General features: G+C 37.9%; 2 protein-coding genes across 4 annotated transcripts; both read left to right on the forward strand.

Annotated features, from left to right (window-relative positions):
- The first annotated feature begins 15,137 nt into the window (after positions 1–15,137).
- LOC133736870 (OPA3-like protein) lies at positions 15,138–19,680 on the forward strand. Of its 2 annotated transcripts, XR_009859764.1 has the most exons (6): positions 15,138–15,501; positions 16,360–16,494; positions 17,727–17,813; positions 18,852–19,047; positions 19,207–19,298; positions 19,615–19,680. XR_009859764.1 is itself a non-coding variant. In XM_062164474.1 (5 exons), the coding sequence occupies exons 1-4, from the start codon at positions 15,373–15,375 to the stop codon at positions 19,029–19,031; spliced, it is 531 nt and encodes a 176-aa protein (XP_062020458.1). In that variant the 5' UTR covers positions 15,138–15,372; the 3' UTR covers positions 19,032–19,047; positions 19,207–19,680. The 2 variants fall into 2 exon arrangements, 1 of the variants encoding a protein (XP_062020458.1); XM_062164474.1 differs by having other exon boundaries at positions 19,207–19,680.
- A 1,463-nt stretch (positions 19,681–21,143) lies between these two features.
- On the forward strand, positions 21,144–24,576 carry LOC133724848 (transcription factor VOZ1-like). 2 transcript variants are annotated; one of them, XM_062151727.1, is made up of 5 exons: positions 21,144–21,249; positions 21,714–21,956; positions 22,052–22,207; positions 23,066–23,552; positions 23,772–24,576. In XM_062151727.1, the coding sequence occupies exons 2-5, from the start codon at positions 21,735–21,737 to the stop codon at positions 24,242–24,244; spliced, it is 1,338 nt and encodes a 445-aa protein (XP_062007711.1). In that variant the 5' UTR covers positions 21,144–21,249; positions 21,714–21,734; the 3' UTR covers positions 24,245–24,576. The 2 variants fall into 2 exon arrangements, with proteins under 2 accessions (XP_062007711.1, XP_062007712.1); XM_062151728.1 differs by having other exon boundaries at positions 21,153–21,274.
- Positions 24,577–24,607: the final 31 nt, after the last annotated feature.

Raw genomic sequence — 24,607 nt, forward strand, 5'->3', positions numbered from 1 at the left:
TGTCATTGGGCCTGTACTGTACAGCTGCCAATAGGAGAAGGACCAATCGCGTTTAAGGTTTTAAATCCCAATTCGAATAGGATTGGAATAAATTGAGCTAATTTAGGGCAGACATCGTTATTTCATTCTTTTACAAGAAGGAACTAAAGTGGAGAAGAGAAATTTTGAATACACTCTCTCAATTACTTAATGCACACCTCCTATAGTTGTTTGAGACATTTTTTCATCAAACTTTCATCTATACCCCTCATTAAATAAATAAATGAGAAAAACTTTTTAAAAAAAATCTTAACTCTTTTTTTTTTTTTTATGACCTTCACAATGTGGAAAAACTTGATGCCTCTAAGATTTTATAAGATTCAATATATGTTAATATCTTCATGATCTATATAGTCATGGCATATTAAAATCGGTAAAACCATGTCTCAGTCGGTTGTTTTGCAAACGAAGTGATTGATGATGATGTATTCATATATCCAAGATATATTTGATGATTTTATAACCTCTTTCATTATGTTTCAACCAATTTGATTACTTGCTAGTTCTTCATGTGAACTACAATTATTTCATTTATCATTAACGTTCATGTATGATCTTGAAAAGAGGTCGATTGTATCATGATCAAAGACGAGGAGAAAATTTAACCTATAAAAAATATTTAATTATTATTTTGATATATAAAGCATTTAATGTTCAAAAAAAAAAAGCATTTAATTCTTATTTTATTTTTGTAGATTTTTTTTATTTTTTATTTGTTTATTTATTAATAAGGGGTATAGATGAAAATTCGATGGCAAAGAAATATAGATATGTGCATTAAGTAATTGGGGATGTATATATAAAACTTGTCATTGGAGAATTGAGAGAGAATATAGATAAAGTTGTGTGCAAAGAGAGAACTCGTATTTCTGTGTGTGAATTTTTGTTCAAAAATGTAAACAAATCTCTAATTAAGGCATGAACAATAGCATACCTGATCAATGAGCAGACAAGTGTTTAAAGTTTTCTTGTGTGAAGGATACCAAATGGCGGCAGGAATTGTGCTGATCACTATTTTTGCCGGAAGAGCCCACTGATTTAGCCATGGCTTTAGGCTTTCTAGCACCGAATTGAAAAAAAAAAAAAAAACAAGTAAGCTATTCGAAGCTACAATGCTACCACAGATGGAAGATAGCGTCGCCGAATAGATGTATCTGATCATATCGTGTCCTTATAAGAGGAAGAGGAGAGGAAAACAAATAGAGAAGTTATGATCAATGTTTTCAACGTCTACTGTCTACACTCCTTATATTTTAATAGCTCGTCACATTTAAATTAATGATGTGCATAATGGTAGTAAGCTTTTCTGAAGAATATCATGTCGATATATTAATATTAATATTTAGAAAATTACATAGTAGCACATGACCAAAAATGTAAACACAGAAAACCCACTTGCAAAAAGATTTATACAAATAAGGACATGAGCCCATGTCCAAAAGCCAAATGAATCAAGTCTGATTCCCAATTTTAATGGCAAATGACTAAAATACTCGAGTTTCATCATAATTTACGGCACTGCCACTGTCCAATACCCAAACGAGTTTCATCAATTTCCAAACTCACCGATTTGGAAATCCTTCAAATTCTCCTTTCACAGTGAGAATTTCAGCTAGAAGGTTTGAGGGAAGATGATCAGTGACTCGAGGCGCTCCTAATAGGACCAGTTTCACTTCCGAAAGTGGCCGGAAAATGGAGAATTTCGCCGGAGAACACAACTGCTATAGTGACGGTTTAGGCCAAAATTGATGGTTTTCTGGCAAAATCACCGTGACCCACGGGTACCAACGTGTAGAGGAGAAAGAGACGGTTCTTTTATGGGTGGTGGCGCGCCGTTTGGTTGCCGGATGCCGGAGAAATCAAGGAAAAATGGGAGAGGGCCGATGCGGGGGAGAGAGAGCAAGAGAGAGAGATCGGGGAAGAAGAGAGAGAAAAGGGGTAGAAACCTACCCACAGTAACTTTTCATATGTATACTAATTACCATAAACAGTAACTTTCGTATTTCGCTTATAACTTTTGCATACGAAGTCCAATTTTTTCGAACCAAATATGCACGTGCTCGGTTTAACGTCCTCTATGACTTTCATGAAGAAAAACTTTTCAAATTTTGCCCCGGTCAAAAAATCAACTTTTAGGGCTCCTAAAATATCGAAACTTAAATAAATGGGTCATTGACCCAAAACACCAAAATTGAACAAAATTATCCCACTTACCCCAGCAACAGATTTTTATATATTCCCACTTACCCATTATATAATTAAATGACAATTTTGCCCTTAGTATAATTAAGAAATTGCATCCACGCCACTCTCTCTCCTCTCTCCACGCTGCCAGTTTCTCTTTCTCTCTCCCCGATCTCTACCTCCGGCGTGGCCCTAAACCCGAACTCCGGCATCACAGATCCTTGTCGGACTGCTTCCCAGATCCTCCGGCATCACAGCTCCACCTCCAGCAAGAGAGGTTACCGACGACGGCACCGGGGAATAGCTCGAACTCCGGAGGAGTACGCTGTCAAGTTGAGAGAGAATTTGTCGCAGTTCGCTCATGAACTCCGGTCACCGCCTTCGAGATCAAATTCAAAATCAAGTTCCATTCCCTCACTCCTCCGATTCCAATCGACAAGGCCCAGCCCCGAATCTGAACCCAACGCCTCCAATTCCGGTAAGCTCCACGACGGAGGCTCCGATTGCGAACGTTCCTTGATCTCAGACCAGTTCCAGCAAACCACGTACCCAGTCCATCACCTTGTTTTGGGTGGACGCACGAAGCTTTGCTAACGGACGCCCAGATTGGATATGATCGGAATTTACTGATGGTGGTGAGAAGATCGGTGGCGTCGTCGATGGTGCCGTCGTTCTCACGGTTGAACTGTTTGAACTCCGACTGGGTGCCCAAATCAATTTCTTTGTTTTTTTTTTTTTAAGTAATGGGACAGAGGAAAAGAAAAAAAAAGTTTTGACTATTGGGGGGGGGGGGGCAATAAACGTCTATTGGTGGGCAATAGACGTTTTGAATTGATATAATCTCTTCATTTTTTTTCTTTAATCAAAGTTTTATTTGTCTAATTTTAGGAAGATTAGTTCCCATTCCGGCAATCGAAAGTTCTATTAGGGGGCAATAGACGTCTATTGGGGGGCAATACATGGCTGATAGTCATCTATTGGGGGGCAATACATGACTGATAGTCCTCTATTGGGGGCAAAAAAACCTTTTCGGTGAGATTTTCAGCAAATTCCGGTGGCCGGTGACCGGAATCAGGCGAAAGTTGGTCGGATTCCGGCGGCCGGTGACCGGGCTCCGGCGAAGTCTCATATGGTTTCTCTCTCTCTCTAAGTTTCAAAGGGGTGAGGGTAAAATAGTATTAAAACAAATTAAAAAACAAAAAAAAATCTTAATGGGGTATTACGGAAGACCTCTTTAGAGTGTTTTGGGTAAGAGGGAATTAAAAAAACTTAATGGGGTAAGTGGGAAAAAAATCTCTAAAAATGGGGTAAATAGACAAAAACCCTAAATAAATTGTGTAGAAAATCGTCATTCCTCGTTTAATAACAACTAAACATGAAAAATTTGATTCGGGGCGTAACAAAGGTTATGTAGTTTACTTTGATATACATAAGGAGCAGATTCATGAATTTAGTATCACTAAGGTTCTGTGGTTTACTTTGATATGATCGGCTACTGTCAATGATATGATCTACTATTGTTCAAATTGAATTGATCTGCTACTTTATAGTTTATGGTTTATGTTAATGATATGATATTCATTGTTTATGGTTCAAATTGGCTACTATGTGGAGGTGCAAAAGGGTGATGACACAAGAAATAATCGAACAAAAACAGTGAGAAGAAAAGCTCCGGCACGTAGGAAAAAGTGCAGTAGCAGAATTGGACGAGTATGAGTGCAGCGAGTGCAGTAGCAAGATTGGACGAGTGTAGTAGCAGGATTAAGCGATGACGAGTGCAGTAGCGGGACAAAAGTACAAGTGCAGTAGCAGAACTGGACGAGTATGAGTGCAGCGAGTGCAGTAGCGGGATTGGACGAGTGCAGTAGCAGAACTGGACGAGTATGAGTGCAGCGAGTGCAGTAGTAGATTGGACGGGTGCAGTAGCAAGATTAGGCGATGACGAGTACAGTAGCAGAATACAAGTAGCAAAACTGGACGAGTATGAGTGCAGCGAGTGCAGTAGCAGGATTAGACGAGTGCAGTAGCAGGATTAGACGATGAGATGAGAGTAGTAGGAGAGTGAGGTTTTGTGAAGTAACATAAAGAAATTATTCTCAAGGGAAAAAAAGTAACATAAACGGATTATTCTCAGGGAAAAAAAAAAGTAAAATAAAGGGATTATTCTTAAGAAAAAAAAGGTAACGTAAAGGAATTAGTCTAAAAAAAAGTAACATAAGGGGATTGGAAGTCAAAAGAAATAGTTAAGGGTAAAAAAATAAATTAACTCATGACATGTGGCAAGTGAAGAGCAGATTGTCATTATTTGTAAGATTTAATCCTTATAAAGGGATTAGAAGTCAAAAGAAGTAGTTAAGGGTAAAAAAGTAAACTAACTCATGACATGTGGCAAGTGAAGAGCACATTGTCCTTATTTGTACGATTTAGTCCTTATATGTTTAACTCAATCTTTAGAGGATGTATTTGTTAAATCATCTTTTGTCAATAACTTATATGTAATTTGTTAATATTAATACTCAGGCCAGAAAGAACCATTACATATCCTCCCTCTACCTTCTATGGGTAGATAAAGAGTTTGTCGCAAACCACAGCGATACATATATTAGATCCGATCATTTGACGGTACACATGCTCACTTATTCAAGAAAGTCTATTTAACTATGAACAGTAATGCATAGTAATAGGCAAGCAAATTCGAAAAAAGACTAACTAAAAAATGGGTACAGAAACCCATTAGTTATGCTGGACCCAAGAGAGAGCAGGCCCAAAATCAGTTCCAAAGCCCTAGCATAGCTCAGCTTTGAGCCCAGAAAATGGCCCAACTGGCCTCTGGATCGCAAAAAACCAAGCCCAAGGATCGTTAGGGCTCCAAATCCAGATAGAGAAATCTGGTGGAGTGGGCCCCACGAAAGCCCAAATTCCTGGGGACTCAGTTTGATGTAGACACCCATCGCCGGGCACCGAGAGTCCTCTTTCGCAGGTCTTCCGGTGTCCTCTAAACCAAACCCAACCACCAGAAATGCTTGGTGTCGGTGTTGGGATTGACATACCAGTTGGAGTGGTCAAAGGAGTCGCTGACCCTCACATCCGCTTTGTTCCTCGCGCCCAATAGCAGCCCATCTGCTCCGTTTGCGCCGTCGTCGGCCTTCAAAGATTCCAATCTCAGCCACATCGACGCGTTAGTCTCCGATTCGAGCCAAGCATCATCATATGCTTGGAGCAGCGCGACTCCGTCCTCCACATTGGTCTCCGGTCTGAACAGAGCAAAACCTGAGGACCCAAGATCAAGGCCGCTGCCATCATAACCAGTGGTACAGCCTTGGCACATCCTCAGGAGACCGAGTTTGGGACTGCATAAATGTCTTCCATGAATCAGATTAAGATACGGCAGCCTAGAAATGGAAGAGAAGGCAAAAGCCAGTTCCGTCCAGATAAGATGAAATGGGAAGCAAGCAGCCCAAGGGGGCGGTCCGGCCATTGCTGAAGCAGAATCACCATAGCGTAGATCAAGAGATAGGGGTAGACAGAGACGCCTTGAGATTGGTTGGCCGGGGCTGTGTTTGTCGCCGTCACACGGGAGTGACGCTAGGGTTAGCGCTAGAGAGAGCGCCGCTAGAGAGAGAATAGGGTTAACCATTTAATGGTAGTAAGCTTAGGTTTGGTTGGACTGAAGCAAATCTGGAACGTGATTCAAATTCGGAAAGCTGTTAATAAAAATCAAAAACATCCTATTTGGTGAAAAACCTTTTTCTGTCGAGTATCTATGCCACATAATTATCATTTCAATATAACTAATTTTCCTTTTTCTATGATTTAACTTTTAGGGCTAAATACTAGTTAGTACCCTGTGGTTTAGGTCCAAAATCAATTCAGTCCCTGGACTTCTAATTTCATCAAAAACACCCCTGCACTTTCAATTTTGATCTAATAGGTCCAATTCGTTAATATTATGTTATGGGTTCAAGTTATAGTTGGATTATTTGTTGAAAAACTATTTATTTTTAATAGTAGGACTCACTCCTAAATTGACTATGCAGACCACCTCGACACCACATCATAAAACATAGGCCATATATGAGCCACATTAACAAGTTAAATAACTCAATTGTCGGAAAACTAACAAATTGGACCTATTAGATCAAAATTGAAAGTGCAGGGGTGTTTTTGATGAAATTGGAAGTTCATGGACTAAATTGATTTGGGACCTAAACCACAGGGTAGTAATTTGTATTTAGCCCTAACTTTTAATTTGATTATTTTGTTTGTGTATGTAACCGTTTATTGAATAAAATTACTCATATGCCTTTCTCTTTTTGCAAAATCAAGCTTAGAAAACATCAAACAAACAATACCCTTTTTATGTTTTGTTTTGAAAAGAAAAAAAAAATTCATGAATACAAAAGTTCAATAGTCACACTCACACCAATGATCGTAATATTTTCTTTTAAATGTGAATTATGTTTTCAATTAGATTTATTTATTTATTTTTTATTTTTTTGCTTTTTGTGTGAGGCATGTTTTCAATTAGTTGTGATTGAGGATTTGTTTGGTACCTCGCAGAGCATCTGTGCATAGGACTACAAAGTACAAACTGAGAGTAGTGTGGTGTCCCAGTTAATAGTTTAAGAGGAAAATGCACCATCTGTGCCTCAACTCTTGTGCACCGGCTAAGTTGATACCCAGACTCTCAGTGCTACCAATGTGATACCTGAACTCATATTTCGCTATCGATGAGGTACTTCTGTCAGATTTCGCTGACGGCTCCGTTAGACGTGTGACGTGGCAAGCATGTGGGCCCCAAAAATGCCATGAAATGACTTAAATGACCCTAGATTTTTTTTTTACAATTTCCTCTCTTCTTCTTCTTCTTCCTTTGTTCTTGTTGCTGCGATCTCAATTTAAAACCCAAATCACAGCTAGTGAATGATGATGAAACTCACAACAGTGATCTGAAACAGGGAGCTGACGTGCAAGGCTAAGAGAGGACGAGGGCAGGTGTCAATTAGCCACCGCTGTGTTCTCGAAAAGGCTAAAACCTTGTTTGCTCTTTGGCCTCTTCCCCCTTTATCAGTTACCACCTTTCACTGCGCGAATAGGATCTTTCTTTTGCTGGATTTGCTTTTACATTTTGGGTTTAATTGGCTGAGAAATTAGATATTGCATCAGCCCTAAAAGATTTCTACAGCCTCTGCATTTGCAGACAGACACATCACTCACCCATCAAGTACTTTATGTTCCAGGTAAACTCAACAACCTTATTTTGTTTTTATTCAATTGTATTCGGTCCTTGATATGATACTCTAATAGCCTACATAAGAAGCCTGTGTTGCTCTGCCTCTTGGTTTCATAGAGTTCTTTATACTGATGCTAGATCACTTTGTTGCTAGGATTGTTGATTTGGGTGATCAAGAACGGCTTTGATTCACTGATCAGGATCTGGGTTTTGCTCTTCTTGCTTGGATTGATTGAATTATTGGTGAAGGCTTTAGAGGGTAGCAGTCGGTTTTGAATTTTGAGTATACAATGAGTGGCGCTGTGCTTGTTGCTGTTGCTGCTGTTGTTGGGAACTTATTGCAAGGATGGGACAACGCTACAATCGCAGGTACTAGCTTTGAATCTGTCTTTTTCAATACAGAAAGTTTGATTCCTTTAGATTCAGAACAATTGCCAACTTTAGATTCTTCAAAGATGGCTTTTTTTTTTAGCTTTGGTTTGTGCTTTTCTTTAGCTTTCTTTTGTTTTGCCGATGAAGTTTTACTTCATTGGAAGTTAGTGCATTTTGATTACATTCTCCAGAGTAACCCTTTTCGATTTTTGTTGCTGGATGGTGAGGTTGGAATGCGGTGTTTTGATGGCAATGCTGATGATGCAGATAGTGGTGTTGATGTTGAGTTGTGCTGTGCAGAGTTGCTGGGCGAGAGAGTGAAGGATTGGAAGCCGAGAGAGAGGCCACGATGAAGAAGAGGAGTCGGCGGCTTGCTAAGGTTCAAGAGGAGCCCATGGCCACATTATTGGCCAGAAATGCAACCACTGCAAATCATACAACACCCGCACAATTGCCAATCCAGTTCTTCCTTAATGATCAGAAGATGTTTCCCACGAATATGTCCAGTCCAGTTGGTGCAGTGAAAGCGTGTACCCTCAAATGTGCCCTGGAAAAGGGAACTTGATTGATTCAAATTTTATCCCCAATTAATTATGTACCATTGCATTACGGTTGATTTAAAATGATTGTAATGTTTTATGTGTGCATCAGACTTTTTCCAGGCTATTCTTCGTCTAAAACCCATGTAATCAGTCTTAGGGTTGATGTAAACATTATATATACTGTAATTCTGTTCTGGACTAATGAAAGTTGATTCTTGAACTAAAAAAAAAAAAAAAGTAAAGCTTTCTGGGAAGATTGAGATCGCAGCAACAAGAACAAAGGAAGAAGAAGAAGAAGAGGAGGAGAGAGGAAATTGTCAAAAAAAAAATATATATATCTAGGGTCATTTAAGTTATTTCATGGCATTTTTGGGGCCCACGTGCTTGCCACGTCACACGTCTAACGGAGCCGTCAGCGAAATCTGACGGAAGTACCTCATCGATAGCGAAATATGAGTTCAGGTATCACATTGGTAGCACTGAGACTCTGGGTATCAACTTGGCCGGTGCACAAGAGTTGAGGCACTGATGGTGCATTTTTCTCATAGTTTAATACGGATTCGTGTTGGGTCTACGTCACCCATTGTTTTCATCGATCTTGTCTACTAGTGTCTACTGTGTTGGGCATGTGGAATCGGGTTTGGTGCTGCTATTATTCTTCCAATCTTTCATTGATGAGCCAAACTTTCCCCACCAATGGACCAAATGGTCGGTCAGACTCTCGGAACCTACATCCCTTTGAGCATGTGTAATGTACCCGACTGTACAATGCCACGGCAATTTGGGGAATTATAATATTTCCTTGTAGATGCATGTAGCTCTTGTCCTTTATTGCTTAGTTTTGGAATAGGAATAGTACTATGACTACAATTGAGAAATCTAATGGGTAAATATCCATGCTCGGACGAAAATATACTTCAGAAAAAATGTGATTTGACCAATATATTCTTGATTTTAACAGAGGTTTTGAGGGAAGTATCAAAATGATAGATGAAATATAAAGTTAACGTACCAATTTAATAGTTATGAAAGTTGAGGTACTGTTGAGTAAAAATTACACACAGTGAGCGAAAATGTCACCAAACATAATTTCATTCGTATTCATTAAAAGTATCAACGCTGCCATCCTGTGAAGAATTCAGGAAGATGTAATAGACCCAAGACTACTAAATGGGTGGTTCCCCCCAGAAGAAGACTCAAGATAAATTTTGATGGGGCCTTTCGCAGCAATGATGGGATAGGGGGAGTGGGAGTAGTGGCTCGTGATGACACTGGTCGCTTTCGTGGAGCATGCTCTCGGAGGTTACCATTGTTAAGCTCGGCGCTACAAGCAGAGGCTGAAGCATGTAGAGCAGGGCTGCTCCTAGCCATACATCAAGGCTGGCGTGAGGTAGTGTTGGAGAGTGACTGTGCCGTCCTAGTTGCTGCCCTCCACCAACAAATGGAGGACAATTCCGAGGTTAGTCGAATCTTAGATGATTGTAGAATTTTCATGCGAAGTTTTGATTGGATTGAAATTCGACACATTTTTCGTGAAGCAAATAGTGTAGCAAATAGATTGGCTCACTTTGCTAGTTTAGATCATGTTGTGGATCTTTGTTTAGTTGAGGCTCCTACTTTCATACAGGATGTTCTCTATGAGGATAATTGTAACAAAACTATGTCTGCTCGGGGTTCAGGTATTACGTCCCCCTCGATGCAGCAAAATTTATTTAATAATATAAATAACGGGCGTGGGGCTGAGCCTCCTAGTTAGGCTGGGTTCCAAACCCCTTTTCAGAAAAAGAAAAAAGAAAAAAAAGAATAGAGTTTTAATTATTTCGGGTTCGACCCATTCAAGACAGAATGTGTCTCTTAATTACAATCCCTTGTTACAGGGAAACACCATTTGATTCTATTTATGAAGAAACCAATTATGGATGTGTGTTTGTTTGTTTTTGCGGCTGCATCCAGATATTTGAATGGGTTGCCTACGTACCCTTGGAGAGGGATCAAACCACTCGTAGTTCAAGAGTTCCAATGAGTGGATGACTCATTGGAGGGTTTTGATTTTGGAATGAGAATAGTGTTTGGGACAAATTTCGTTGAAGTGGACCAGGGATTCAATTTTGTGCTTAGGACGTGGTTGCATCTAAATAGATTTGGTTCTAGATTGTCTACATACCCTTTGCGGGATCAAACCACATGTAGTTCCGGCATTTGAGATTTAAATGGGTAGATGACCCATTTATTTTGAATTTTGTGTTTGGGATAGGGTTTAAAGCCCTTGAATTTGGTTTGGACTTTATTTGTGTGATTTGGAATGGATTTGATTTTTGTGGTGCTGGGAGAATTTGACTGGAGTCAGTGATTCATTTGTGACTGGCCGAATTTGACTGGTGGAGTCAGGGACTGTTTGGAGTTGCGGTTGCATCTAGTGGGTCGCTAGACTGCCTACATACCATGTGAAGGGATCAAACCATTGTAGTTCATTGGAATTGGTATTTCTGGTGTTGGGAAAATTTGACGGGAGTCAGTGATTCAATTTAGGATTGGCTGAATTTGACTGGTGGAGTCAGAAATTTTTTTTGGACTTGTGGTTGCATCTAATGGGTCGCTAGATTGCCTACGTACCAATTGTTTGATCAAACCGACCGTAGTTCATAGGAATTGAGTTTTCAGTTTTGTACCGACTTTTGTGTTCGACAGATGTATATAATTTGAATCCGTCAAATAAACTTTTTCTTTAGGTGGACTCTTAATTTGGTAAAGTGTCCACTTATTTGATTTAGGCACTCGTCGTACCGAGCTTTGCAATTGGCTCTGAGACTTGAAGTAGGCCTTGCATATGCTTGATTGTAGTTGCGGACATGTAATTTGATTAAGCCCGGAACTTTGAAGTAGGTGTAGAGTTGACTTGGACACCTTCTAAACTCTCTGTACATATGGGACTATGAGAGAGCTCAACACCATTATCTGCCTTTGATTATTTTCTACCTCGTGCTTGCATTTTAAGGTTTGTTCACTCTAGCAAGAAGGACAAATGTAGGTACAATTTTGAGAAGTGTCGACCCATGTAGCTTTAGGAGGTAGTCTAGCATATCTTTCGATCTTAGGATTTAGGATTGATTATACTTGTTCAATCCTTGATGCATGCTAGACATAATGGCTTCTGGGTGTTGGCAAGAAAAGGCTTTTATCATTTTTTTTTTCTCTGCTTGCGGTGCCATGCCAGAATAGCATTCAAAATTTCAACTCTTCCAACATATTAAAAGCTGGACAATGCATGACTTTATATTTTGTGCTATACACATGTTTCTGCATGCAATCTCGTCATTTGAGCTCAAAAACAAATGTTGTTCCATTAATTCACATCGTTGGCTTTTGTTTTAGCAACTTTCCAAAACCCATGTACCATTCTATTTGATGGATGTATTGTCGAACTGAGTCTCCATTTTTTTGTGACGACAGACGATACTTGGCATCATTCTAGCAGACAATCAAGTTATGGCTTTATTGGTCGCTGCGTTGCTGCGGATTTGTTGATTGCTGCATATGCTTGGCCTTCGTTGGTGATCATGCTGCTCGTGGGCTTCATGTGCTTTGACGGGGAGGCACCACCCACCATGTTAGGTTTAATTCACTTTGCTTTCGCCACCTATACACAGGACGCCCCGCCATATAGACATCGAAAGAAAGGAATCACCATGCTTTGTCTAGCTCACTCTGCCTTCGGTGCCTATAGGCAAGACACACCGCCATATAGACACCAAAAGAAAGAAAGAAAGACACCACCATGTTTAGTCTAGCTCACTTTGCCTTCACGGCCTATATGCAAGATGCACCGCCATATAGACACCGAAAGAAAGAAAGAAAGACACCACCACGTTATGGCTTTGATTTGTGTCAGAGAGACTACTGTGGGCAGCAACTAGCTTGATGACTCCATTGTCGCTGATGTACGTAGTAATTGCCTTAGTCATCAGCAGGAGAATATGAGGGTGAGAGCAGCAACAGACACTCCAGAGAGATTTTGGCCATGCTCATCGATTGTTGTATTTGTGGTGACGTTAAAGATGACACTTAGTAACGTCTGCATCATGAAAGAGAAAGCTCAGTAATTTCAAGTGATAATTATAATCATATACCTATGATTTATGAAGCTTTTTCTACTACAACGTGGTTCTCCGTCTGGCTTCTCTTGGAAAGCTTTAAGGATGGAATGTTGTAGAGTTTCAGTGTTGTGCGAACTCTCTCCTTTCTACTCTCCTCTGTCTTGGGTGCCTCAATGTTGATGGCTTTTGCTCTTTAATGTTGCAGAGCTTTTGCCTTTTTTTTTTTTGCTCTCTAGTCTTTCTGCTATCCCTCTCTCTTTTTTAGCTTCTCCCCCATTTCTTGTAGAGAACGTGTCTTTATATAGGCAGCTCCGGTCAGCTTGAGATAAATTTTTGAATGTGAATTGAAACTATAAAGTTCAAATTTGAAACTTGAGAAACAGTCCCCATATCTCCGCCTGAAGATTGAGCTTGCTGACTTCTTTCTTTTCAACGTGGCTGACTTATGAGTTGCCACAATTCTTATGTTGAATTTCCAAGAGGTGGAGCTAATCTCATTCGGTGGATAAGCCAAAATGTATTTGAAATATTTGGATGATCAAGCTTACTTTCAAATGCAAGATTTGTAATTGACCCACCTTAAATTTTCAACGGGGTTTGACTTCTCCTTGTTAATCTCAAAGCTGGAGTCCTTTCTTTTTGAAATGAGACCCACTAGAAGTTGAAGTCTTGATTATGATTGAAAGAAGACCACTTGAAGTTATGCACTCGTAATTCTTCTTCTCACCACAATAGCTGGGTCTTATCTCATCGTTTCATTAAGAGGATTCATATATACAAACATATATAGATATGTGCATATAATTCAAAGACAGAATAAATCATAATGTATCACAATGATACCAGAGCGAGTTAGAGATGTTTTTGTTTTTTGTTTTTTTACCTTCGTAGAAACGATAACTTTATTGATAATATGGTAGCATTACAAAGAGATATGTCACATAGTGGTTTGTAAAAATAAACCTTCCACACTTGATTACTCATGGACACAAAAAAATGAACACAATACTGAGCAAAATTTGAAAAAAAAAATATCAATCCCTCTACTCCATCTAACTATGTGATCACCATAACCATATCAAACTGCAGGGCAACATTTAACATCCTGGCAGAATAATTCTTATAACTTAGAGCATCATTGGATTTGAGAACACCAATGGAGCGGTTCCTCCTCTTTTTTCAAGTTGAAGATTCAGCCGAATCTGACACAACAATTGCGAGAGTAACTTCACTAGCCAAAATACACTCAAATCCAAGTAATCGAACCACCTCCACATGGCGAAAATTAAGCATCAACACCACCAAGTCTCTATCTTTTCTGAGGAGACATCGAGTGTCTAAGCTTAAACGCTACCCTAGGGTTGGTTAGCAAGCACTTAGGGGGTTGTGGGCTTGGCTGACCGGAATCACTAAATAGGGGGCACTAGAATAACCGGCGTCGATAAAGGCAGCGGTGGTGGCGTCACCGATTATTGAGAGGAAGCAAACACAAATTATAAAGGAGTAATGAGGTTGTACTACCGGGGCATACCCTAAGGCACCTTCTTCACCTCAAAAACCTACACCTCTTAGTAGAGACAATTCATATTCTATGTGCTGCCTCATGAGACCTAGTGGATGACGTGGAATTAGTAATGTTGACCGTAATTAATTTTCTAGAATAAAATGTCACGAATTTGTTGCTTATTAGTTTAAATGTTACTTTTTTGTTGTTGGCAGTTATTAGTTGTGTTTTTTATTGCTCCGTGCACAATTATGAAATAAAAGCGTTGTTTTTGGTCATCTGAAACTAAATGATTGCTTTTCAGTTGGACCGCCTGGACAGAAAAGTAGTTCATTTTCAAAAGTGATCAACAAGGTACCCAAACATTCAAAAACAAACTATCGGGCCCTCTATGACCAAATTTTGTCATGGCTCCATCAGACCACCTACTGTGCACGTGCACGTATTTCATGTTTGAGGGTTTGTTTCACCTAAATGATCATTCATTAAATTACTTAAACTTTCAAAACCACATTATCAATTGGTCATAACTCAGTTAAAAACACAACCATAATTTCAATTGAGCAAATGTCACAAAGAGTACCCGACATTTGGGTCATTCGACACTTTGATTCCCAAAATTCTAAAAGTATCACATTGGTACCTTAAAATTAATCCCTGAAAATTTTCTCTCAAATTGTTAATTGTTAAGGTACCGAACTAGATCAAACTAATTGACGAATCAAATCTGTTAAACATGAACCGTTCATAGTCATAACTGATAATTCATTATTATGAATGCCTTAACTATTTTCAACTTGGTTGAAAAATTGCATAAACGATCTACACATAAATATCTAAACATCTAACGGTTGATTTGCGGAAATGTGATCGAAAAGTAGGTCTAACAAAAAATCCTCAACTAGTCCTCATTAGAAAGGCTCCCATTCTTTTAGTATAGTCCGTTAATAATACGGTTAACTTCTCATTTTTATCAAGGGCATTATTATCCTCAAATTCTCGTGTCGAATTATATAAATTTTAAACAATTATAAAAAACTCATTTCAATTTCAATACTTCAAATTGCCGAGAAATTGATCCCTCAACAAGTTGCGCTTTAGGGATTTGGATCCCTCAAAATTGGGCCTCGAGTTTGAGTATGACTATAGAAAGACCCTATTCATTATTCGACATGTTTCTTCGCACGCATCCATGTCGATCGAATAACGGAAACAAAGCAGAAATGACTACACAACTTCTTTGTCCAGTTACCGTCGTCTTCTCTGTAATAAACAATTCCATCACTTGTGACATTTCGATGAACCAAAACCTGTGCTTAAACCCATAACCTTGAAATCCAAACTGCTTAAACCCATAACCTCCAAACAAAAAATTTAACAAGTCTAAGAGTTAGAGCTAGAGCTATGATCCTACCAGCGGTTAAGTTAGGAACCCTTGCCCTGAAAACCTTCTGCAAACCCATTGCCAATCGCCTCAAGAAAGAGGCTGGTTTGCACCCCAGGTTTAGGCAGTTCATCATTAACATTGCCCAGGTTCACTTCTTACCCAACTCTTTAATTTTGTATTTTCATTTTAGTTTCTTCCAGACTTTTGATTGTGGGTCTCTCTTTGCTTGAGATTGGGTGTTTTACATTTTGTTGCTAATTTATGTGTTCTAGTGTAATCATTGAATGGTGTATATGATGCAAGTTGAACAACATTAATACTGAAATAGGTGCTTTTGCTTATGAATCATGGTGCTTGATACTGTAGTAGCATTGCTGATTTCGTGTCTGTTATACTATACACACAAAGTTTATACTGGGATTTTATTTAGACGACATCAGGCAGCAATAAGCTCCTAATGAACTTCAATCAGTTGTTTGCGATCTATATGGGTAGATGAACTTGTCATTATGCTACATTTCATAATCTGATTAATCTCTATTGAATTCACCGACTTAATTTTTCCCTTGGACAATACATGTTAATAATATTCAGTTCATCTCATTGTTTAGTTCCTCAGAATCAATCTGTAGTAATTGCCTTATTTCAGGTTTTCTCCATGGATGATTTAGATTTGCTGTCTCCATGAATGCGAAGTAGTATGAATTCTCCTTGTAGTTGCTTGATGGGAGCAATGTTTTTGTCATTGTTGTCATCATCATCATTATCGTTGCCTCCATTAGATTCTATGTTAGCTTTCTCTATATCCAGCATGTACAGTATTTTTGATGCAAATATATCAAAATATAGATTCCTGATGACACGTGAAGTTTATGTAATTTGATGGAAATATATAGTGTTCTTTTTCTTGATTTGGTCAGTAATGGGTCACTTTTGTATGTTTGCAATAATGCCTCTTTAATTATATGCTTAAATTTTGTTTTGTCATTTGGACATTGAATCAGGCAAATCATCGATTTACAACAAATGTGCAAAGACGGATTTATGGTCATTCAACTGATGTTGCGATTCGTCCACTGAACGAGGAGAAAGCTGTCCAAGCTGCTGCAGAACTTCTTGGGGAGCTCTTTGTGTTCACGGTACTATGAACTCCCAGTTTCATTCCTGGTCTAAGAATATTATGTGGATGTAAGTGGCATACAAGATACAAAGTGATTGAGCATATTGTGTTGCAATTTGTTTAGATAACTACTGTTAAAAGAAAACACGCATACCTTGGCATCTAACAGAACAAAGGTCCTCATATTAGATCATGTGAAAAGTCAGAATTTCCGAATATACACCTACTCCTTCCAACCAAATACACCACCACAAAGACAAAACCTGTTTAGACCATTCTCTTACTCTTCCTTGCATAACCCTGAAGAAGTTAGCCCTTCGATAGTGTGCGGATGGCAACACCCAACATATGTGAAAAAGAGAGAAAGAACCCCCCAAAAGCCAAGTGACAGGACAATATGAGTGTAGAACAGCCCTTTTAGTCATCATGTTGTCTGAGGTTAGATTCTAACCAAACCTGCTGTCGCGACAACACAAACCACACAGGGAGGTTCTCACATTCACTGAGTGTTTTGATATGGTCCTCCTTGTGTTTTAATTCCTATTAAGAGGCTATTTGTCTTTAGTCTTGACTGGTCACTATTGTATAAGTTAGCATATGTTGTGACAGTCAGTTCTGCCGAGCTCTTATCAGTAGCATATACATTACAACGCTGTACTACATAGTATTGTTACAATTGTATCCCACTTGTATGACCCCTCTAGCCACAGAGTCATGGTGCTTCAGGCATCGAATACATCTTGAAGAGTCAGACATCTTGTGGGTTACACTTTGAGATGCTATTGCATGCAGCAATGTTAGTCAGAAGAGTTCATAGCAAACAGGATAAATATCGGTCATTACAATATTAAATAAATGAGCAACCTCAGAACCTTTGTGCACTCTAGTCCCACATGATGCAGAAGTGATCACAAGAATGTTATGACATATAACACACGTTGAGACATTTTATAGTGTTTCCTTGTAAGGTTATAAGGAAAGTTCAAGAGAGGGAAATTTAGGCCAATCTTGTAAGGATATTATCCCTGGAATGTTTTGGAATTAATAGGCTGAAAAGTGATGGGCCACGAAATATCCCTATTCATGAAGCCAGTTTTTTTCTTGCTTTTAATTTTATAGAGGAAGTATAGAATCTTTTGAATATTCTTATGCAATCTTGTGATATATCCTTTTGCAAAGTAGGGTTTAGTAGAATGGTCTTACTTGCATCTTCTAGTTATATAAGTTACAAATACCATTATGTCTATATAGGTTGCAGGAACTGCACTTATTTTTGAAGTCCAAAGAAGTTCAAGATCAGAAGCAAGAAAGGAGGAGCTGCGTAAACAGGAGTTACAGGTATGCATTGTTACCATTCTAGAAAACAGTAGAGCCATTTTTGGATCATACTAATATCTGCTCTCTATTTTCTGTATAATGCTGGGGAGGGGCAAGTTTGACTTTATAGTTTGAGTAAGGTTACTTGAGGTTTAAGTAAGCAGTGCACTAGGCTCCTGTTATCTATTGGTTCACTTATAAGATTCTTTGCAAGCTTTCTCTCCTGTAAGCTTAAGTATGAAAATATATTGCAGACACAGCAGTACAAAAAGCATCTGTTTGTTGATCTGTGACTGTTGTGTTGATATAATGAAGACATGCCATGGACCTTTATGTTCTGTTTCAAGAGGTTTTAATATTGAAAAACTGGTCTTTTATTTTTATTATTTCTTTCCTTAAAAGTAACCACATCATACAAAATAGTAATTATTGGTGTTTCTATTCCATGGAAAGAAAGAGAAAGGTCCAGGTGCATTCCTCCAAAGAATGTGTGTTCTTAGGAGTAGTCTAAACATTAGATTTGATGCCCTAATGTTATAATTGTGGAACCATCTCGTTTTGTCAGCCGTTACCAATATTAAAGAATGATTTAGAATTCAGAAAGTTTCTCAATTCAGAACTTAGTTGGTGATTATAATAAATATACCCATCCTTTCGAAATAAAAAAATGGTTTGAATGTAAACTGGAGCTTAAAAAAATCAACATTTGAGCACTCATAAAAAAAGTACTGATTACTAATTTCCAAATTACTAATAATTTATGGTCAGGATTTCACATGAAATAATAAAATAATTGTTGGTGGGTAGGGGAGATGGGGGCGTGGTGATTTCTGTCCTGTGAATGGCTTCGCCTTCGCTAACAACTAACATGAGTTTCCTAAGTTTTGATTTGGTGAAAACAAATCGTTTGAGTCATCACTGTCAAGCTGGGATAAGATGCAAACTGCTCTAATTATTCATGGAGATACATCGTACTAGTTTGAAGATAGTAACAGTAGGTTGTACTTTTGTATATTCCCCTTGCAGTTACCTTATATATGCTTTCATTTATTGTACTAGGCAATGAAACAAAGAGATGAAGAGCTAGAAAGAGAAGTTCAGCTGCTTAAGAAGAAGCTTGAAGAGCTGGAACAGCTTGCAAAAGGTAGAGGAATTGCTGGCCTTTTCAGTTTCAGGCATGCTCAAGCTACTGATAATGGAAACCGAAATCCCAGCTTGACCCCAGAAAAGATCGTGTAGAGCACATAGCATCACTGTAAGTACCTCTATTCAGCATACTTTCTTGAGTCTTGAGTTCTTGACTGACAAGGAGATTTTATCATAATGCACTACTTTCTTTGGATGCATATTGGAAAACTATCAGTCAGTACTTAGTATTGACATTTTTCTTTCTTTCTATTATTTTCTTTTGCAGAAACTTGGTAAGATCCAGAACGCAAGTATTCAGTCACATAAAGCTATATTGCCTGGTGCCTGTTATCAACAAAGCAGCTGACATATTTGATTTCTAACCCTTCGGACATGCAAATATGCCATTTCAGGATTTGATAATATCATTGTTCGATTCCTCTGAGACTATCAAGTAGTTATGATGAACATCATTCAATTTTTTCTCAGGTTGTTCAAGCATAGATCGATGAGCTGATCATTTGACAACTGCAATGCTGTCTAGATATGGTCTGATCCTCTTGGGTTGAGTAGTAGAGCCCGAAATTACATTTGGGGGGAACTGCCGTACAATATGCACATATATGTTAGCGAAATCGACAACATAGTTACTTGTCATGAATTGGTTTATTCATCATAAAGGTGGTTTTACTACTCTAGGAAGATGATAGAGATTGTTCAGGATTGTTCATAACTTTTAATCAAGTGCTCACTTATAACATTTATTTCCAACAAAATATGAAAGAGGTATCTAGTAAAACATAAAAAGCAATTTGGACTTTAGACATTTTGTATATCATACTGTATACATTGTATTGGTTGATGGGGCTTTAATGAGGATTATTAAAATGAGGACTAGTTAAAGACTTTCTAATTAACGGTCATTGTATTGTGAGACTCACTTTTCGATCACATTTCGGTAGATCAACTGTTAAATGCTTAGATTTTCATGAGTACATTATTTATGCAAGTTTTCAACCAAATTGAAAATCGTTAAGACATTCATAATCGTGATTTAAAATATAGTAGTCTTTCTCCACACATGCTCTGCATGTGCAAGTTATTATTATTTTTTTCAGAAAATAAAAAAGAAAAGATCGGAGTTAGTTATTGTAGATCTCTACTACTATAAATGGAGGCCCTTTTTTTGTGTCAAAGGGCTTCACCAAATTTTAAAGTGCCTATAATACCCTTCAATAATATAATTATCAAATTAAGTTAATAAAATATAAATAGATAAAAATGTACCTTGAAAAAATAGTCAAACCACCACTTTTTTATGTTCAAAAAATAAATAACTACTATTCTTTTTAGTCTATCTATTTTTCATTAACATCATAATATCACCCGCGAGATACGCGGGCACATTGCTAGTAAAAGATAATGGGGAGAGAAAAGTGGGTTTTAGATACTTTTTTTATTTATTTTTTTAATAAAAATATATTTTGTAAATGTCTTAATTATCATTCTGATTTAATTAATTCTTAAAGTTTATTAATCTTTTAGGGTCATTTCTGTCAAAATTCTAGATTTTGGCTAACAAAATCTCTTCTCTTAATAATAGTATAGATAAACATGAACAGTTTATGTTTGACAGATTTGGTTTGTCCATTAATTTGATATGTTCAGTACTTTAACGATTAGGAATTTGAAAGAAAATTTTTAGAAATGATTTACTCATGCATACCTAAACATCTAATGGTTGATTTGTGGAACTGTAACAAAAAAATGGGTCTTTGAAACCGTTGATAAGAAAATCCTCAATTAGTTCTCATTTTAAAGGTCCTTATTAGAACCTCTCCCTTGTATTGGTCAAGTCTCAAGAAAGGGGCATACAATTCAGTAAGGTTAGTACCAAATTTCCTTGTCATAAGATTGCCGTACCAATTTTAAACTTATGTAACCACTAAGATGTTCGAAAATAAGGTGAAAATAACGCTTTTTTGAAGAACACAAATCAATATAGCAAACAAAGAAATATTAACATGAGTAAAAAAATTATGCTCGATCACAATCAAAACATGGATCTGGATCGAAGGGTAAAAAGTAAAACAAAACAGATTGACTTTTACCTTACATGAGGATCGACGTAAATGCTCAAAACATGGAAAATATCAAAATAATTTTAATACATATATATATTCTTGTTTTTAATTTATAAAATTTAGGGCTTTTCCCATCTATAAATATAGAGAGACCATTGTTGCTGTTTTCATATTATTGTTCAACACGTCTCTCCAGGGCTTTGCCCAAATCTCGGAACCCAAAAATCTGCACAGCGAGCATTCAGGTCAGGTCACTCGCCATTGTTTCCGGTGGAGTTTTTATGCTCTTCTTGTTTCCATTCTCTGGGCTTTGCTTTTACGATCTCAACCACACCATCCACCGGTTCTTCAATATGATCACACGACTAAGCTTTTCAATTCCTCCAAATTTAGTTTCCGACTTTTGATTTCATGTTTCACATCTTGGATTGCCCTACAAAATTTGTAAATTAAAGTAATGGAGGTCACATTCCCTTTGCTTTGGTCTTCTTGAACGTTTCTCTAGTCTAGTCTTGTTTATAATTCCGTGTGAATCTTTGGCAAGGATTTAGTCATATCTTGAGGCCTTATTTTTTTGCTGTTTGGCGATTTTTGTTGTGGTTTTGTTGATATTTTGGGGAGGATTAAGAGAGCTATGCCGGTTTTCGGCTGTGATTATGCAATGTAGTTTGAGGGATTATTGAATCAATGCATACTGGATTTGTTTTAGGAGTTTGAGGAAAGGGGAGCAATGATCAAGGACTCCAAGGGCAAGTGTGAGTCGTCGTCTCACAAGCTCTTGAAGGAAAAAGCAAAGACTCGCGTGGACTACCTTCAAGCTTTTCTGACCAATCTCAAGAGTGTGACGAAGGAGAACCGGACTGATGACAATGCAACCTTGGAGGAAGTGAATAAGATGCTTCAGGAGTGGAAAGCTGAGCTCAATGAGCCGTCTCCTGCGTCTTCTCTACTAGTGCGTAATTGTAATTTTGTGGTGGCACTAGTTTTCCACTGTGTTTTATGTGCTCTTTGTTCTCTTCTGAAATTTTACTTTTGCGATTTGTGCAGGCTGATAGTCTGGGATCGTTTTCAGAGGAGTTAGCACGTCTCTTGAGAACTGATGAGGAGGATGATGCAACAAGTCCATTAAAGGAATTGCTACCTACTAAGCCAGAGAGCGATCTTCAAAACCTTCATTTGGGTAATTTGGTGCAATTTACAGAGGTGAATATTCTTCCTGACTGTCAATTTAACATTGTTTTGAATAAAAACAGTATGTTTCTGATTGTTCTGCTATTGTAACTAACTTTACCTATGGTGTCCTCTAGATTTTCTTTTAGTTTACACAGTTTTTCCATGGTGTTGTGCAATATCTGGCATGAAATTTTTATTGCACAACACCATCTGTGTTAGATGTCAGGATTTATGGTGCAATATGCTAAATTTTTTGCAGTCCAATTTGGCCCACTTTTCAGGTGTATTTGTTTATTTATTGACCTGCACTTATTTTAGTCCTCTCTATTAAGTAACAACTAAAACTGATGCATTTTTACATGTGCGTGCCTTGTGCAAACATAATTACTAATATGTTTAGGAGGTGATTATTGCTGTAACATATAGTTTTCTTGAACAAGCTTACTTTTTTTTTTTTTTTTTTTTTTTTTTTTGAACAAGCTTACTTGATATTTCAGAATATTATGATGCAACCTACCCATACTTTTGAAGTTTATTGTTTGCCAAATTGATAGCATGCGTAATTATTGCTATAGCACATAGTTTCTTAAACAAGCTTGATATTTTAGAGTATTATTGCAACTTACCCATACTTTTGAAGTCTATTGTTTGCCAGATTGATAGCATGTGTGATTTAGGGTTGGTAATTGATCAAACTGTTTTTCTTTAGTTTCATCATAGAATGTTATTGTATTCTTGGTTGTTTTAAATTTTTTTTTTTGTTGGTGCTGTATTCTTGAAAGTTTTCATTAGTTGTTTTTGTATGTAGTGCCTTTCAGAATTGTAAAGGTAGGTTTACTTAGTTGTGATTGATTACTAATTTACTTAACTGCTTGGCCATTTATTTAGGATTTTTATGTTTCTCCGGAGCCTCAAGAAACTTTTCAAGAATTTTATCAATGCGGAGACACTGCTTCAGGTTTCCAGAATCTAATGGTCGATAACTCTGGTTTTGATCATCACTTTGATTTTCATCAATATGTCAATGAAGGGCCATTCATTGGGGGGAACGATGTGAAACAGCCTGAAGAGGATGCTGCGCCAAGTGTTTTGCCAGTTATCTCTCCTACAGAACCTTCTTTTTTGGGGCCAACATGTGCTCTTTGGGATTGTTCCAGGCCTGCGGAATGTGGAAAGGACTATTGCTGTAACTTTCATGCTACATCAGCATTAGAAGAGGGTCAACCTGGAAAATCTCCAGTTTTTCGTCCTCGTGGCATTTCTTTAAAGGATAATGCACTTTTTGATGCACTTATTGCTTGGAATCAGGGAAAAGCTGTGGGCATACCCAATTGTGAAGGGGCAGCTACTCTAAAATCTCCATGGAATGACTCTAGTAAGACATTTACCTATTGATTAGGTTCTTCAGTTATCTTTCATATCCATGCTAATGCATTGCTCAGTTTTATCCATCTACTTTTATTTTTATGTTTTTTTTTTCTTCCTCTATTGGCTAGTAGTATGATGGATGTTATTTATTTTAATCCTATGGTGTCTCTTTTAATTTATATTTTTTATTTATTTTAAATTAACAGCCTCACTTTGAATATTGCAGAGCTATTCAATCTTTCTTTCCTTGAGGGTGAAACAGTTAGAGAGTGGCTCTTTTTTGATAAGCCTAGAAGGGCATTTGGGACTGGAAACAGAAGACAGAGGTCATTGCCAGATCACAGTGGACGTGGTTGGCATGAATCAAGAAAGCAGATCATGAAGGAATTTGATGGGCAGAAAAGGTCCTATTATATGGATCCACAGCCCTCAATTGATCAGGACTGGCATTTGTTTGAATATGAGGTCAACAATTCTGATGCCTGTGCTCTATATAGGTTGGAGTTAAAGTTTGGCAGTGTAAAGAAAAGTCCAAAAGGAAAAGTATCAAATGAGGTTGCTGATCTGCAAAAGAAGATGGGAAAGCTCACTGCTGAGGTTGCCACTGATGGTGCAAACAATGCCAAAGGGAAAACTAAGAAAAAGGCTGATGCTGGCAATATTTTTTCTTCTCAAAGTCCGATGACTTCAACTCCCTGAACTTTCCACTATCTTGAAAATGTTACCGTAAAGTAGTCACAAAAACCCGGAGTTGGTTCAACTTGCCACTAATATGGCTGACTATTGTAGTGTACTTAGTTGACAAAACGTATGAAAAGAATCTAACTATCTATACGCATGATCATGTAAATGTTGTGTGGTCTTTTCCAGTGTTGGTCTATTTTGGTGCTGGAAGTTTCGTCCCCCGTCCATGCTAGTTTGTTTTGTGGGTAACGAGTCACTAATGCGAGTAATGATGGTCACCTGATTTGCTTGTCTGCCTGGTTATGTGCTTTTGCTGCATTGAAAGGAATCTTGGTTCTTGTTTGGCTTTTCTCGTTTCTTTTTATGGACATGTCTGTA

The sequence above is a fragment of the Rosa rugosa genome, chromosome 1 (assembly GCF_958449725.1).
Source record: "Rosa rugosa chromosome 1, drRosRugo1.1, whole genome shotgun sequence".
NCBI classification, from domain to species: Eukaryota; Viridiplantae; Streptophyta; class Magnoliopsida; order Rosales; family Rosaceae; genus Rosa; species Rosa rugosa.

Bases quoted from the DNA above. Each gene is read 5' to 3' on its own strand.
- LOC133736870 (XM_062164474.1), top strand. From the start codon at position 15,373: ATGATCCTACCAGCGGTTAAGTTAGGAACCCTTGCCCTGAAAACCTTC. The intron at 15,502-16,359 runs GTTCACTTCTTA...ACATTGAATCAG, and splicing joins TCATCATTAACATTGCCCAG to GCAAATCATCGATTTACAAC. The intron at 16,495-17,726 runs GTACTATGAACT...ATGTCTATATAG, and splicing joins GGGAGCTCTTTGTGTTCACG to GTTGCAGGAACTGCACTTAT.
- LOC133724848 (XM_062151727.1), top strand. From the start codon at position 21,735: ATGATCAAGGACTCCAAGGGCAAGTGTGAGTCGTCGTCTCACAAGCTC. The intron at 21,957-22,051 runs GTGCGTAATTGT...CGATTTGTGCAG, and splicing joins CTCCTGCGTCTTCTCTACTA to GCTGATAGTCTGGGATCGTT. The intron at 22,208-23,065 runs GTGAATATTCTT...CCATTTATTTAG, and splicing joins ATTTGGTGCAATTTACAGAG to GATTTTTATGTTTCTCCGGA.